Source organism: Rattus rattus, chromosome 2 (genome assembly GCF_011064425.1).
Source record: "Rattus rattus isolate New Zealand chromosome 2, Rrattus_CSIRO_v1, whole genome shotgun sequence".
NCBI lineage: Eukaryota > Metazoa > Chordata > Mammalia > Rodentia > Muridae > Rattus > Rattus rattus.
In genome coordinates, this window is record NC_046155.1 from 100343418 (window position 1) to 100360426 (window position 17009).

General features: G+C 41.7%; 1 protein-coding gene across 1 annotated transcript in view; it reads right to left on the reverse strand.

Moving 5' to 3' along the window:
• Rnf121 (ring finger protein 121) overlaps window positions 1-16724 on the reverse strand; it is a 55855-nt gene extending 39131 nt beyond the window's left edge. The window contains exon 1 of the mRNA XM_032893121.1: window positions 16626-16724. Coding sequence (XP_032749012.1) covers window positions 16626-16688 — 63 coding nt within the window. The 5' untranslated portion in view covers window positions 16689-16724. The remainder of the gene's footprint in view (window positions 1-16625) is intronic.
• Window positions 16725-17009: the final 285 nt, after the last annotated feature.

A 17009-nucleotide genomic window follows, 5' to 3' on the forward strand; every position in this document is an offset into this window, starting at 1 on the left:
CAATCTAATTCACACAATGAGAAAATAACCCGTTTTTAAAGCACAGTAGCACTTTATGTAGTAGTAGTGTGTGGGTCTTTAGTGTATTCACAGAAGTGCGCAATCACCCCCCAAAAACCCCTCATGACTGTAGTCACTTTCCATCCTCCACGTAGTCTGTGGCAACTACTTACTTACTTTTTACCTCTATAAAGATTTGCTTAACAGAGGCAGTTCATATAATACTGAAATAACATGGTCTTCCATGGTTGGCTTTGTTCATGTAGTGCAACTGTTTTCAAGGTTCATTCATTTTGTAGCATGCATGGTGGTAGTTCCCTCCTTTTGACTGCCAACAACATTCCAGGGTATGGATATATCATCCTTCTCCATTCACTAGCTGGCAGACACTGGGGTCACTGACTTCTGAGCTATTTATAAAGAATGTTATTATATGAACATTTACCCCTAATGTCATGCAAAAGTATCTTTTCATTACTCTTGAAAACATAGCTAGGATATAACTGCAGGGTCACATGACAACTCTTTCATTTTTTGAGAACTGCCAACCTGTTTCTCATAGCAACTGCATATTACAGTCCTGATCTGATTTCTCCACATCTTTTGCAACGTTTGTAATTTTTTTTTTAAATGTCTACATTTCTACAGAGAACAGAGCACATGCCACAGGGCAGGAGTGGAAGCCAGGGACAACCTGCAGAGGTTGGTTCACTCCCTCCACCATGTAGGTTCCAGGGATGTTGTCCTCTGACATCAATGCCACCACCTCCATACACACACATACATAAATACATTTATTTATTTGGAAGAGGCAAATGTCAAGCATGGTGTGAGTACAGAGGTCAGAGAACAACTTATGAAAATTGGTTCTCTCTTTTCACATAGGTCCTGAGACTCACATTAAGGTCATCAGGCTTGGCAACAAGTGCCCCTCCCTTCTGAACCATCTCATGGACACGTGAATTAATTTTTGTGTATGCTGTGCAGCAGGGGTCCAACTTAATTCCTCCACAAAATTGAATTTAAAAATATGGCTGGTATAGGCTCAGTAAAGTGCTTGCTATGCAAGTTTGAAGACCTGGGTATAGCAGCCTACACTGTAACCCCAACACATGGGAAGGTTGGTGTCTTAGTTAGAGTTTTTATTGTCATAATAAAACACCATGATCAAAAGCAACGTGGAGAGGTTTATTATCTTAGAGCTTAGAGTCCATGCAGGAAGAGGTGGAACCACCCACACTGAGTGGGCCCTCCACACTAATTATTAATCAAGAAAATATATCACAGGCTTACCCACAGGCCAATCTGGTGGGGGCATTTTATTGATTCATTTGAAATGGCTCTAGCTTGTCAAAATGACTCCAGCTTGTATCGAGCTGACATAAAACTAGCTAGCACAGATGGGATATGTGGACTGAACATGACAGGACAGAACACACACACACACACACACACACACACACACACACACATCAATGCAATGGTATAAGGATGTATAATCCAAGCCATCTTATAGATACCATTTGCTTTGAATTCCTAAAGAAACAAAAACATTTTTGTGAAGTCCTATGTGTTCTGTTTTCTTTAAGTATGAAGTAAATGAGCCTGGGCCTGAGATCTCCTCACAGTTATAGAATAAGTGTTCTCCCTCAGCCTCCAAAGTTGCTATGCTGTTGCTTCTAAAATTCTTTTCTCTACCGAGCTCTCTGAACATTCAGGATAAGTTTTAGATTCACACTAAATTTCACATTGCTTAAAGCTTCCCTCAAAGTCAACATTGGGCAACAGTGAGTATTCTGTGTTTAAACAAGAACAAGTGTATGGTTGTACACACTTTTCTTAAGATTTATTTATTTTATGAATTAGTAGTGCTCTATCTGCATGTATACCTGTGTGCTAGAAGAGGTCATCAGATCCCATTACAGATGGTTGTGAGCCACCATGCCCTTGATAGGAACTGAACTCAGGACTCTGGAAGAGCAGCAGTGCTCTTAACCACTAAGCCATCTCTCCAGCCCTGTTCATATATTTAATTCCAGCACTTTAGAGGTTGGGGCATGACGAATTATAAATTCAAGGCGAAGTCAGCCTGGGCTTCAGAGTGAGAGTTGTTTAAAAAGAAAGGTGGTGGCTGTAGGGAATCCTTGACATGTCAATAACCTATAAATGTCAATGGCAAAATATGATGCTTGGAATTCTGACAGCAATATTTTCTTTCATTCACTCACTCCTCAATTACAACAAACATGAATCACTCACCCTTATTAAATTTACTTTTTAATGTAGAAGACAAATAAATAGCCATGCTGTATTTATTTATGTGTGGGCATTCTGCCTGTCACATAAATCTGTGCATCATGTATGTGCCTGGTGCCCTGGGGACCCCTGCGACTGGAGTTATAGACGATTGTGAGCCGCCATGTGGGTGCTAGGACTCAAACCCAGATCCTCTGGAAAAGTAACCAGAGCTCTTAACCCCAAGCCCCATGAAATTATTTATTTAAGTATTATGAGCAAAAATAACACAGGCTAAGAGAAGAAAGAGTGAAGGAGACAATTTTGTTGTTCCATATAGGCAGCCCACTGTCCCAAAAAACATCCCAGAATGTGTAGATCCAACAGAGCAAACTGAACAATGACAAAGTCCATGTGGTGTGTCCTGTTTGGACATTTCACTCCGAGAAGTGGCCGTAGAACAACAGCTTTCCTTTTCTCAATAAAGAGACAAACAGCGGTAGGCTCCAACCTGGCACAGCTATTCACTGCTATGACAATAAGTAGGGCATGTTTCCATGTACCTCAGTTTCTCCATCTATAACGTGAGGGCTGACTTAGATGATGTTCAAGCTCTTTTACGCTAAAATATTGTAATCACACCAGATCACCTTATTCTATATTTCTGGAATCAGCTACAATACTTTGCTCATCAAAACTGCCAGTTTCCTTAGTTACCACAGAAGTAAAAACAAAATGCCTTTTAGTCTGGTGAATATGCCAAAGCTAAATGCTACCAAATTGACTTAGTAACAATTTACTACAAGATATGTACATATCAGGACTATCTTACCAACAAGATCATGACCTCTGCCTACCACCTACCACAGACACAAGATACATACACCTATTTTTTAAAAAGAAAAAAATAATCTTTCAAGTCTCAGCTTCAGAGACTTGAGAGACTTATGAAATACATGGCACTTTATATTCTAGTCGGACTATTTCCTCATCTCAGGCAAATGGCTTCTACTTCAGCCAAATGGAGTCAGATTCCATTCTAACATATCCTTCTCACACACCATAGTGATTGCTCAAATTTTCTCCCCTTTGCTATTTGGCTCACTCCTTTCTACCCTATTATCACTTCCTTTTTGAGAGCCTAAAATTTTATTCATGCATATAAATCAACTCAAAATCTTAAATTATGTTTAGCTCCAGATTGGAAATGTAACAATTAACGCTTCTCATGAACAGGATGGGGTCCTGGTTGCCCTTTCTACCAAAGCAGCTGTGTTGGTTTAAATATAGGGTCATTTGTTAAAACACTTGGTCCAGAGTTTGTAGAACTGTTTGGGAAGTATTAGAAGGAGGTATGTCACTGCGGTCAGGTTTGAATGTTTCAAGATTCCATCATTCTCACTACGTAATCCTGCAGATTCACATGCGAACTCTCACCTCTGCCTGCATCGGGCCGTGTCTTTGTTTTACGAACCTGGACTCTAACCCTTAGAAACTGTAAACCCGATTAAACACTTTCTTCTGTAAGCTGCAGTGGCCATGGTGTTTTGTCACAGCATAGAAAAGTAACTAATACGGGAGCATGTAGCATCAAGATGCTATTTCTGAGGCAAAAGGCTGGCAACTTGATTTTGGACTTTTTAGTCTCTATACCTGAGAGAAATAATTCTTGTTGTTTACAAACTACTCAATCAAACGTATTTTGTTATAGCAGTTTGAACATGCCATGGGTCAACTAACAAATTCTAACATCTTTCACCTGGAATACGTGATAGCCTCTTTTTTTAAAGATTTACCTTATGTATATGAGTGCTATGTTTTCATGCACACCAGAAGAGAGAATCAGGTTCCACTACAGATGGTTGTGAACCACCATGTGGTTGCTGGGAATTGAACTCAGGACCTCTTGAAGAGCAGTCAGTGCTCTTAACCACTGAGCCATCTCTCCAGCCCCCTGTGATAGCCTCTTACCTCTTTGACTGATTCCTACAATCCAGTCTCCTCAAAGAAACCAAACTCATTTTAAAAATGCAAATAGTTCACCTCGCTCCCATTTTCACAATCACCCAAAAATCTTCTCATTGTCCTCCTAATAAAATTCAACATGTTTAAAGCACATACAAAGGTTCACATGTCTAATCCTGCCAGACTCCCTGATCTCAAACAGCACCATTCTTCCCTTGATAACCATGACCTACTCACATGGGATTTCTTTTTTTTTTTTTTTTTTTTTTTGGTTCTTTTTTTCGGAGCTGGGGACCGAACCCAAGGCCTTGCGCTTCCTAGGCAAGCGCTCTACCACTGAGCTAAATCCCCAACCCCACATGGGATTTCTTTTATGATTATATTACTGTATCTGGTGCGGGGTGAAAGACAGCATATTTTATAATTTTACACCAACATATTCCTACCAGTTTCTATTTATTCTCCTTTCACTTGAAATATATCTACTTCTATCTTGAAACTGCTACCTTGTAACTACTCTAGCCTTGACTCAGTATCACTTCTTCTGAGGCTCTCCATAAGCCCAAATTTAAAGCAGCCCTTTCCCTCTAGTGACCTTTACATGTTACTCTACTTTTCTCAAAGCACTATCACCATCCGGAATCATCCTGTTACTAGCTCATTATCTAGTTTCCCCTGGCTATTTGTTCATTGCTAAATTACTAGAACCTAAAAAAAAAAAAAAAAAAAAAAGCCTGATTTAAAGAGATAGAGATGGTCTCTGGAACAGTCCCTGATTTACATTTTTACTTTATGATGATACAAAAGCACATGCATTCAAACTTCAAATTTCAATCATTTCTTGAGCTAACAATACATAATATAATACTCTCTTTTAAAATTATTTTTATGGGGCTGGAGAGATAGCTCAGAGGTTAAAAGCATTGGCTGCTCTTCCAAAGGTCCTGAGTTCGAATCCCAGCAACTACATGCTGGCTACAATCATTTGTAATGGGATCTGATGCCCTCTTCCGGTGTGTCTGAAGATAGCTACAGTGTACTCATAAGCATAAAGAAATATTTTTAAAAATTTTTATTAAATTTGTATGTGTGTGTGTGCATACATGTGTCATGGCATGTGTGGATATAGCATGTGAGTTGGCTTGCTCCTTTCATTATGGGTCCCAGGAACTGAACTCAGGTCAGCAGTCTTGGCACCAAGCACCTTTGCCCACGGAGTCACCTTGCCAGCCCTTCTGTGGGGCATCTATGGCAGCAAGCCCAACTTCATCAATAACAAGAGCACAAGGGTAAACAACCTATACGCTACAGGATACTAGGGTGGCAACTGCAGATCAAGTATACTAAACGCATTTTTAGTCTCTATTTTCAACTTGTAATGGACTTACCAGGACAAAGCCAACAGAAAGTAACAGAGCGTCTGCTTATGAAGAAGAAAAGAACTACTAGACAACTTGAATTGCATGTTTATACTTATGCCAATCATCTCAGCACTCCAGCTGAGCTACATAGTAAGACCTGTCTCAAAATTGAAGAAGAGAGGCTGGGGTGGTGGCTCAAGGGGTAAAGTGCTTGCTGTGCAAGCATGAGAACCTAAGCTCAGATCTCTAGCATGCATATAAAATTAGGGTACAGCAATATGTATCTGTACTCAGTACCGGGGAGAGACAAGCAGATCCTAGACACACAGGGCAGCTTGCCTAACTGAAACGGCAGGCTCTACCTTCAGTGAAACCTTGTCTCAAAATAATGACGACAACCACCACCACGATAATAAACGTGGAGTTACATATACACGACCTTTAACATTTGCAAAACAACAAATGCTTAGTGAATGTGTTAGGCAAAGGATATGAAGGCCAAAACACAGAGACGGAAGCACAGCTATGCAGTATTTTCACACCTGATTCCTGTTTGTTCTTCCAAGCTTAAGCTTGGGTTTTTATCATCTTGCCCAGACTATCATAGGATCTTCCTAATTCTTCTCCTTCCCTAAACCTGATCCCTCCAAAAATAACTTCTGTACTACTTCCAGCTGCCAAGACATAGATCTGCAGATGCTACTCCCCTGCTCTAAATTCCCAGTGTTTTCTTAACATGATACTGAAGAGGCCGCTCCAATCCCACCCCTCATTTAACCTATCGCCACTTATACAGAACTTGTAGACGTTCTCAGAGTATCCCATGCTGTTTAATACATGAACGACTTTATGTCTCTTTCCATTCTGCTGCACCGCTCTTAACACATCTCACAGACTTTAAATACACATTGAATGAAAACGGTTTTCTTTTCCCTTGAAGCTGTTTTGTAGAGACAGCTCAGTGATTAAGTGCACGGGCTGCTCTTGCAGAGGACCCACACTGTTCACAGACCCATATGGCAGGTCACAGCTATCTGTAACTCCAGTTCCGGGAAATAAAATCTTTATTATTTATTTCACTTTCTATGTATGAATGTTTTATTTACATGTAAGTATGTGGTACACATGCCTGTATGCATTGCCCACAGAGGCCAGAAGTTATGGATGGTTAGGGCTACCATGTAAGGGCTGGGAATCAAACCTGGGTACTCTGCAAGAGGAACAAGTGCTCTAAACCCTGAGACATCTTTCCAATCCCTAAAAATAATTTTTAAAAATCTTGAAGAGGAAGAGGAGAAGGAACAGAAAGAAAAGGAAGAGGATGAAGAAGAGGAGGAGAAATAAGTCAGGCTTGATGGCATACATTTTTAATCCCAGCACTTAAGGCTCAGGAGCAGGCAGATTTCTGTGAGTTTGAGGCCAACCTGGTCTACATAATGAATTCTAGGACAGCCAGAGTTACACAGTGAGTCCGTCTTCAAACAAACGAACAAACAAAAAATAGCCATCCCTCCCTTTTAAGATTTATTTCCTTATGTATTTATATATATGAGTACTCTATCTGCATGTTCATCTACATGCCAGAACAGGGCATCGGATCCCATAGCATTATGGTTAACAGATGGTTGTGAGCTAATGTGTGGTTTCTGAGAACTGAACTCAGCTAATACTCCTAACTGCTGAGCCATCTCTCCAGCCCACCAGTCTAGGGGAAAAAAAAAAAAAAAAAACGGAAAGAAAAGAAAAAGGGAAGGAAATAAAAAGAACTAACTCAGAGACTAGAGAACAGCCCACCTGGTGAAGTAGCTGTTATGCAAGCATGAGGAAGACCTAGGTTTATATCCCCAGGACACACATAGAAGCTAGGCACGGTAGTATATTTGTAACACTCACACCTAAGAGTGAGGGTTAAGTAGATCCCCAGTGCTCTGCAGCCAGTCAGTCTAACCAGTTAGATAACTCAGAGTTCAGTGAAAGATCCTGTCTCAAACACATGGTGAAGACCAACAGAGAAAGACACCCAGTGTCGACACTTGACCCACACACATATGCACTCACATATGTAATTGTATGTACACATGTAGAATACATACACACATACACCACACACAGCTCAGGCATCTTCTCTAGTACATGTCTGTCTGTCTTTTCTTAAGCTATTAGGGATTGAACCCAAGGCATCACACATGCTAGACAATTTATTCTTTAATTACGTGGGGATCCCCATCAGAGTTCAACACTCCCTCTTTTGTTATCACAGCACCTAACACACACTTATACCATATGGTATCAACTTGTTACCAAATCTGTTTCTGTTTTACCCTACAATTAGCTGTGTTGTATCCTTCTTCATGTCCCCAACACAGTATCTAATACTAAATAGCTGAAGACTGAAAAAAAAATGAGTACTATATATAAATTCCTCAGCCTGGCATTCAAAGTCAACATGTTAGCCCCAACCTACATTATCACATGATGGGTTCCCCTCTCCCTACTTGACCATAACTCCTTTTGTTAAAAAAAAAAAAAAATTTATCTATTTTATATATATGACACTGTAGCTGTCTTCAGATACACCAGAAAAGGGCATTGGATCCCATTACAAATGGTTGTGAGCCACCATGTGGTTGCTGGGAATTGAACTCAGGACCTCTGGAAGGGCAGTCCATGCTCTTAACTGCTGAGCCATCTCTCCAGCCTGACCATAAATTCTTTTAAGCGCTCAGAGATAGCCTTGTTATGTAGTCATAATTTCTTCCCCCCCCCCACATAGAAAGGTTTAATGAGAGAAGAGCAGAAGAGGAGAGGAGTAAAGGCCAGGCATGGTGGAGGAAAGTGTGGGGCAGGGAGTGGGAGGAATGGGGAGAGAAGGGACAAAGGGGAAGGGGCAAGAGCAAGAGCTAGTCATAATTCCTGAAGTGCTCCCAAACAGTACCTGATATAATTAAAAATATATATCATATGATAAAATTTGAAAGAAATCAGAGCCACACTACCAGGTCCAAATCCCAGCTCTGCTTACTAGCTGTGTGGCCCTGAATAAATCACTTCTGTGCTGGTTTTGATGAGAATACTGTTTTGAAATAATTTTAATTAATTTTAAAAATTTGAATTAAGCTAATGCTTAACCTAGTGCCTGGTCCACATTAAACACTAGAATAGATATTATTGACAACATCAGAATAGGAGGAAAAATAAATGTTTTTGCAGAACACTAAATGATAGCCTCAGAAGACAGATGCAATCCTAAGGGAAATAGGGAATAAAATGTCATACAAAGCCTCAGTAATAGAGTAGATTGAGTTATTCCTAACACCACCAGTGATGTCAAAGAACCCAGTTGGCTTGCCCTTTCCAGGGTTCTCCCCAGCTGCCCAGGGCCTAAAGCCCCATGGCTATGACCCAGCATCCTCTTGGGAGAGCTGCACTTTAGAAGGCACTAATGAGTTTGTGTTTACCTACAGATTTTTCTCAGAGGAACACAGATAACAAATGACTTCAAGAAGGGAAAACATAAAGAAGCAAAGACAGAGACAAGAAAAGACACTAGTTGGTTCTTTGGTTAGCTTCCCAGGAATAGCTTTTAGTTGAAACAGCCTCAGATGTCCTGAGACTAGTTCTCCAGAGCATTCTCAGAAGTGCTTGTGTCCCCCAAAAGTCAAAGATGCAGAGAAGCAAAGGGAATAGGCTAGGCTGGAGAGATGGCTCAGCAGTTAAGAGCCCTGGATGCTGTTCTTAGAAGATCCAGGTTCAGTTCCCAGCACCTACATGGCAGCTTACAGCTGACTGCTACTCCAGTTCCAGGAGATTCTGACGCCTCTTCTGTCCTCTCAGGCACTGCTTACAAGTGGTGCACACACAAATGAGGCCAAATCACTCATACATGTAAATTAAAAAAGACAGGGAAAAGGCTGACCGTGGAAAGGCCACTTCCTAGGGATTTCAACGGTGGCTGATAGGAATGACTGAGGGTGTAAGTTCAATAAAGACCTGAATAATAACTACGTCAGCGCCTATGCAAGTGTAGGTGCTGGGAGGCCCTATCTCCTCAGAGTCCACTACCTAATAGGAAGTGAAGCAACACAGTAAGTGCTGATAGATGTCTGTACTGGGCACAATGGAGGCAACCAGTAAGTCCTCAGATTCTGTGTCTATAATTCACTGTCAAGGAATAATGTGACACTAAATAATGTACAAATGCTTCATAAGCAGCTTATATTAAGTACTGGCAATACACTGGCACTGGGATGCATGCCTGAAATCTCAGTTCTTGGGAGACTGGCCTGAGCTACACAATGAGTTCAAGGCAAGGCCTAGTTACACAAGGAAACACTATCTCAAGAAAAAAATGCCAAGTATGATAGCAAATGACTTTAATCCTGGCACTTGGGAGGCAGAAGCAGGTGGATCTGTATGAACTGAAGCTAGCCTGGTCTACATGAGTTCCAGGCCAGCCAAGGTGAAACCCTGTCTCAAAAAAAAAAACCAAAAAGAGAGGAGAGGTGAAGGAATACTGATAGTGGGGCCAACTGAATCGTTCCAAAGATAGGAAGCATATCCATGAACTTTGTAACACGGTCCTCTCTTCCTTAACAAACACCTCCCTGCAGTCTCATTTCTTCAATAAACACTGAGGTGTGCCAGCCACGCTCTGAGCAAGGCCCTGAGAAAGGTACAAAGATGATAGTTCCTCGGTTCAAGGGGTCGAAATAGTCATCTTTTCTCTTCTCTCTCCTACCCTCCTTGCTAAGCAGATGGCATCATAATTCCTTCTAGAAATGTATGAGCTATTCAATCAAAAAATGACTTACTTTTGGGGTTGGGGATTTAGCTCAGTGGTAGAGCGCTTGCCTAGCAAGCGCAAGGCCCTGGGTTCGGTCCCCAGCTCCGAAAAAAAGAAAAAAGAAAAAAAAAATGACTTACTTTTAAAAAAGTAAGCCATGCATGGTGGTTCATACCTATAATCCTAACAGACTAAAAGAGGAATATGAGGTCAGCAAGAACCTCTCTCAAAAAAAAATAACATAAAAATCCCCAAAAACAGGCTGGAGGGATGGCTCTGTAGTTAATGAGCACTGATTGCTCTTTCAGAGGTCCCGAGTTCAAATCCCAGCAACCACATGGTGGCTCACAACCATGTATAATGGGATCTGATGCCCTCTTCTGGTGAGTCTGAAGACAGCTACAGTGTACTCACATACATTAAATAAATAAATAATTTAAAAAAAAAAATCTCCAAAACAAAAGCAAGGGTGAGCTGGCAGTTGTTATAAACCCATGGACACACAAGAGGATGTCTGCCAGAGTAAGACTGATTATAAGGTCAAAGGTCATAGAATAGACCTATGCATAAGCCTTTTTGTTTACTCCTTCATTACCGTCTTTTCTTCTCATCCCAACACTGTCGGTGCACATTATGGAGAATAATTACATCTTCACTCATTCAGACACTCATTCACTAAGCATGTAGTAAGTGCCTGACAGAACATGTAGGAAACACAAAGTAAAACAGTGGGATTCAGGACTTTCAACCTCAGAGCTGCAAGAGATCACAAAGGTCAGAGTCCAAATCCATCTTTTCACAGATAAAGGTACAGAAAGGTTAAAATCAAAGCTCACTTAGACATTTATAGAATCATACTCTATGCCAGATACCAGAGATAAAAGAGTAAGCAGGGCTTTAAGGAGAAAGCCATTGGTGGGAGACAAAGACATAAAGTACCACCACTGAAGAGTCCCTGGTGGAAATGAGCTCCACAGTGACACAGTGGGAACAGCAGTGCAGACAGGACAAGAAGAGACAGCATTCATACTGCCCAGAGGAGCTCAGCTCAGAGGACAGATGATGCAGTGGCCTTGGATTTGAAGACCAACTCTGTCATTTACCTGTGTGCTTGATGCTAGGTTAGTCTCTTAAACTATGTATGGCTCAGCTGTCAAAGCTCTAGGATGGAGATAGTAACAGTACACCTATCCTGTAAAGCTGAGGTATTGGGAAATGTGTTAAGGCCTTGGCCCAGAGTAAGTGCTCTGTAGTATTTTGCCTTCAGCACTTTCCCTTGGGACTCTTTTCTGCCATGCCCTTCCTTCAGAATCCTTCCCAACACAGCTTTCTACCCATCTGTTATCAGTCGCTGTTTATGAATAAAACAAGTCTTCTCTTTTTACTCTGAAATCTGGGTCTGCTGCTTCCTCCCCTAGCGGTCTCTTCTCCTACTAGACTCGAATGCTACCATTCATTTTATATGCAGAAGAAACTCCAAAGACAGGCAGACATCCAAGATTAAACCTCAGTCACATATGCCTCAATCCTTCCAATCTGGCTTGGACCAAGAATCCCCAGAGAAAGAAATCCCTGGAAACAAGGCACATTTATCAAATGTCTACAGGGAGAGATCCACAGGAGGAAAACATAAAAAACAAAACAGCAACTTGCTCTTGCTTTGAAAAAGCAAGAGAACAGATTTATCTCAGCCTGGGTTTGGGGTTTTACTAAAGTAGCTGGGAAGAACAGCTATGACATAGCTACTTCTCCTTAACTACACCTACTTCATGACCACAGCCGCTGTGACATGGCCTTCCACTTAGGCTTTGACCCTGCCCTGCTCTGTGAACTCCTATGGACATCATTATACTTTATCCATCGTCATGAGGCACAGAACAGTGACTAGCACACAGAAATCTGATGCAGAAGCTGAGCGTGGTGACACACATCTGTGATCACAGCATGCAGAGGCAGAGGACTGGTCAAAGTTCAAGACTAGTTTAGTTTACATGTCAAGTTCAACGCAGCCAGGGCTTCACACCAAGATCCTGTCTCAAAAAACAAACAAAAAAGATTTGATGAATAAAATTATAAACTAAAGAATAGATCTAGGAATATGATGAAAATTGGGGAAAGTTGCATATGGTAATACATGCCTGTAATCTCAGCACTCGAGAAGGTGAGGCAGGAGGATTCAAGGCCAGTGTGGGATACATAGAAAGGCCCTGTCTCAACACAAAAATAAACAAAAGTCATAAAAGTCCCAGAAGCCAGGAAACTCTTGGCTAGAACCCTAAAGGATAGGCTAAGACTTAGAAAAGAAAGGTTTTCAACATACAGGAGGACCAGAAGTTCGAGATTACTCTCAGGCATGTAGTGAGTTTGGGGCCAGCCTGGTCTACCCGAGACTCTGTTTCAAGACAGATAAGCAAACAGAGAGATAGAAATTAGGGTCCAGGGGTTGGGGATTTAGCTCAGTGGTAGAGCGCTTGCCTAGCAAGCGCAAGGCCCTGAGTTCGGTCCCCAGCTCCGAAAAAAAAGAAACATGAAAAAAAAAAAAAAAAAAGAAATTAGGGTCCAGAACATGTATTCACTTGTGGCAATGATAACTCTTTATAACCAAGAGTTTGACATGATCAAGTTATCAGTAAAGTAAATTAATAAAAAAAAAAAACACTCTTGATTAACATTCATTATGATCCTCTAGGCAAAAAATCAAAAAACAAAAGAAACAAAAACACTGCTTCAAGAATTTGTTTGTTTTTTTTTAATTTAAAAGGGGTAGTTTGTCAGGCATGTGCATGCTTGTAATCTCAGCTGCTTGGAAAACTGAGACAAGAGGATCCTGAGTTAAGACCAACCCGGGAAACTTATCAAGACCTTATCTCAAAAGAAAATTTAAAAACAGGGCTGGGGTTAGGGAGCTAGCTCAGTGGTTAGGAGCACATATTGCTCTTGCAGAGGACCAGCACCCACGTCAGGTAGTTTACAACCATCCATAACCCCAGCTCCAAGGGATCTGACCCCACTTCTGGACTCCACAGACACCACCACACTTGCATGCACACACATGAATTAAAGCCAATCCTTTTAGAGAAAAGACAAAGCAGCATCTAAACGCACATGGCTACTGCAAGTTAATACATGAGATAATCAAGGTAAATACTTTAAACAGCAGCTGTCTTAAAGGTTCCATCAGCAGTGCTGTTTCCACGGGTAGTTCTACCCTAAGTCCATCTTCCTATCCTGCTCTCCAAGGCAGAAGTTATTAGCCAGACCAAAGGGTGGAACGGGTATTCCAGACTACATATGTACTGATGACATCTGATTTTGGAAAAAATAATCATAATATTCTGAAGAATAAATCACAGTGCATGCCTTCTTCCAAAGTAGAAAAGTGCATCACTCCCATCTTAGCCAGGCTTTCCAAACTGGACTCCAGAATAAGGGGCGTCAGTCAGGCGGAAAGTGCAATATGAAAGCCACACTGATCTACATGCAAATCACAGCTGTATTTGTGGGTTAAATCTTTCAGCTATTTCCATTTCTATCATGACTTCCCCTAACCAACTTTAGGTTTGTTTCTTGTGCCTCACTGCACTTGTCTCTCTCTCTCTCTCTCTCTCTCTCTCTCTCTCTCTCTCTCTCTCTCTCTCACACACACACACACACACACACACACACACACACACACACACACACTCATTCCAACACTTATACACTAGCTTTGAAATAGGCTATTTGCATATGTACCCAGTGGACTGTAAATTGATAAAGATTCTGTTTTACTCACCTTTGAATCCCTAAGGCATGACATATAGTCACTTCCCATAGTTACATATTAATGATATAGGTCACCTCATCAATCACTAGGGAAAGCTTGAGCACAACAGCAGAGGCTACAGCAGTAGAAGGCACATAAACTGAGATCTGTCAGGCCAGACCTCGCTCTAGAGCTTCTTGATAACTTCCTGCTTCTCAAGTTACTTTCCTAAACTCACAAGGAAAAGAACAGAAACAGTTCACACAGAATTTCCTCACAACAAGGATATATTCTTTCTTGGAAAATAACATAAGCAACAGGGGTTCTGGATGGATGCTAGTGGCTTCATGTAAAGTTGACCTGTATACCTAACACTGAAATATGGATCATACTACTAAGAGTACTTAAATCCTTAAAACACTAAGAAGCAAAAGGTCAAAAATTAGCCAGGCATTAGTGGCAGACACATATAATTCCAGCACTCACAAGAGAAAAAGGGAGAGAAAAAGTCAGAGTTCAGTGACAGCAGGCCAAAAGTCAGATATATGAAAGTCGGGGTTGGTCTGGTGCTGCTACGTATTCAAATACTAAATTCTGTACCCCAAGATCTGGCTGCCTCAAGATGAGCAAATTCCCATGTACACCAGCCTTTGCTATGTAAACCTTGCTCCCCAATTTAAACCTATTGGCTAAATAAAACTAGGGATGGCCAATTACTGGGAAGAATAGAATGGGGCAAGGTTTGAGTTACCAGGCAGGGGTCACAGGTAGGGATGAAGAGGAGAAAGGAGAGGGAGAAGGGCTTAGAGGAAGAAAGGAAAAGAGGAGGTCTCCATTAGACATGATGGACCAGGAACATGTATCCAAAATTGCCAGAGCAGAAATAACCCAGAAAGACTCAAACAGAAAGTATTTGGGGAGCACAGTTGGGGATGTAGCCAGTCCAGCCATTAGAAAATTAGACTAGGGTAATTTACCTAGTAATTGCGCTAAAGCTAAATGAATAAATCATAGTCTGAGTCTCATTCATTTAAAAGCTAGACAGGGATAGAAATATTCAATTAAGTTATATATGAAACCATCTCAGTGAACAGCCATAACTAACGAACCATAAATTTTAATTTCAGCACCCTTATTTATTATTCAAAATACCTCAATGAAGAGCTGCCAACTGTAAACACAGAAACTTAAAGCTAAAAGGGGCCTTGAAAGGTTATTTCTACAACCACTTCACCTTTCCAACCAAGCAGCATTCAAACACCTTTAGTCTCTAGCAATTAGCAAGTAAGAAACTAGGCCACCTGCTACCTGTTAGTCTTGGTGTTCTCAGTTTATTCCAACCAGAAAGGGAAAACAAAAACAAATTATAGTTCATTACCATACCAAGTAATTGTCATTATTTCCTAAACTTATTCCCTGCCTCAGACTCTTCACCAATCTAAACCACAGCAAAGACATAGGAAGACAATCACTGACAATCACTACTCACTCCCCTAGTCCCCTAGTATTATCTCTGTCCATATGCTAGCACACAGAAGATCCCAAGGCAACTCTAAACTACCACTGACCGCTTGGCCTCAGATTGTCCCCTATCTTTCTTACCTTCACACTTCCTTTCAGAGCCCTGTACTTTTCATTTTTTTCAAGCTCAATGTCTCCTTCAAGGACTACTAGTAATTCAATATTCTGATTGTTAAATGCCTATTAGATAAAGAGTTCACACCTTTTCAAGTTCACCTTGAAGGGACCGGCGGGGGGCGGGAGGAGGATGAAAGAGAATGAGAATGAATATGAAGTAGAAAACCATTCAACAACTGGAAAAGTTTCCCTGGCTCTCTTCTCAGAACCACCATAACACACATAATGCAATGCCTCTTCCATCCCATTACTACACTGTAGACTTTACAAGGGGAAGTCTCTTGGGTGCCAAGCACTTAACCCAGGATTTGTCCTAAAAGTGAAAATGTTGATTCAGTGCGCAAAATGGCCTGTTTCTGTTACACGATTGTTCATTCATACACAATTATTCATTCATTCGTTGACCAAAACTTTACTAAACATGCGATACGTACAAACCTTCGAATATAAGAATAAGATGGTCCCTACCTAAAATAATTAAAAGCTGTTAATATGTGTCCCCAACCTCCACGTCAAGCTCAGAGTCCTTTCCCACGGTGAAAGCTTCGGCCTGGCCTTACTGAAGTCCACGCCCCTCCAATTAATGCTACCTCTTAGCCCTAGAGCCCTACCTTGGACCTCCGTGTAATAACCTCAAAATCTTTAACGTTTCTCCCTGGCCTCTGCCCTGCCCTTCATTACCACCCTTAAGGCTACTGCCAATCTACTTCACCATGAATGCCTTGGGGTCCCTGAGTCAGAAGCCCTCAGAGTCCCCTCACGGAAAACCCGCCTCCCCTGACAGCTCCCTCTTTCAAGATCTTTCCCGTTTCTCCTAGGACCTCCGGCTCCCATCCCTCACTTCCTCTCCCACCATTTTCAAGCTGTCTTTCCTTTCTTGTCTCTCAATTCCTCTTACCTCATCTATCTCCCTTTCCGCAACAGCACCTCCTCCAACCTCCACCTCCACCACTGCCGCCATCTTCACGGCCGGCCCCCACCCCGGTCCCCCGCGAGCCAGCTGCTTCCGCCGCTCAAGTGCTTGTAGCCAATCGGAGGCGCGGCCTGGGCGGAGCGTCAAGACAGGCGGATGCCTGTGAGGAACCTAGAGACCATCTACCTGCTCTTTCGGAATTAAGAAGGGGCGACTCGTGCACTGCCAAGCTTCAGCAGGAGTTCGCTCTCGGAAAACGAAAAGTTGCTTTTGTACTATTTCAGTGTAATTATTTCACCAGTCCTCACTGTGGAAAAGAAAAGGGAGAGTCCCTGAATGCGCAAATTTCGCGACGCTCCCTCACTTAGG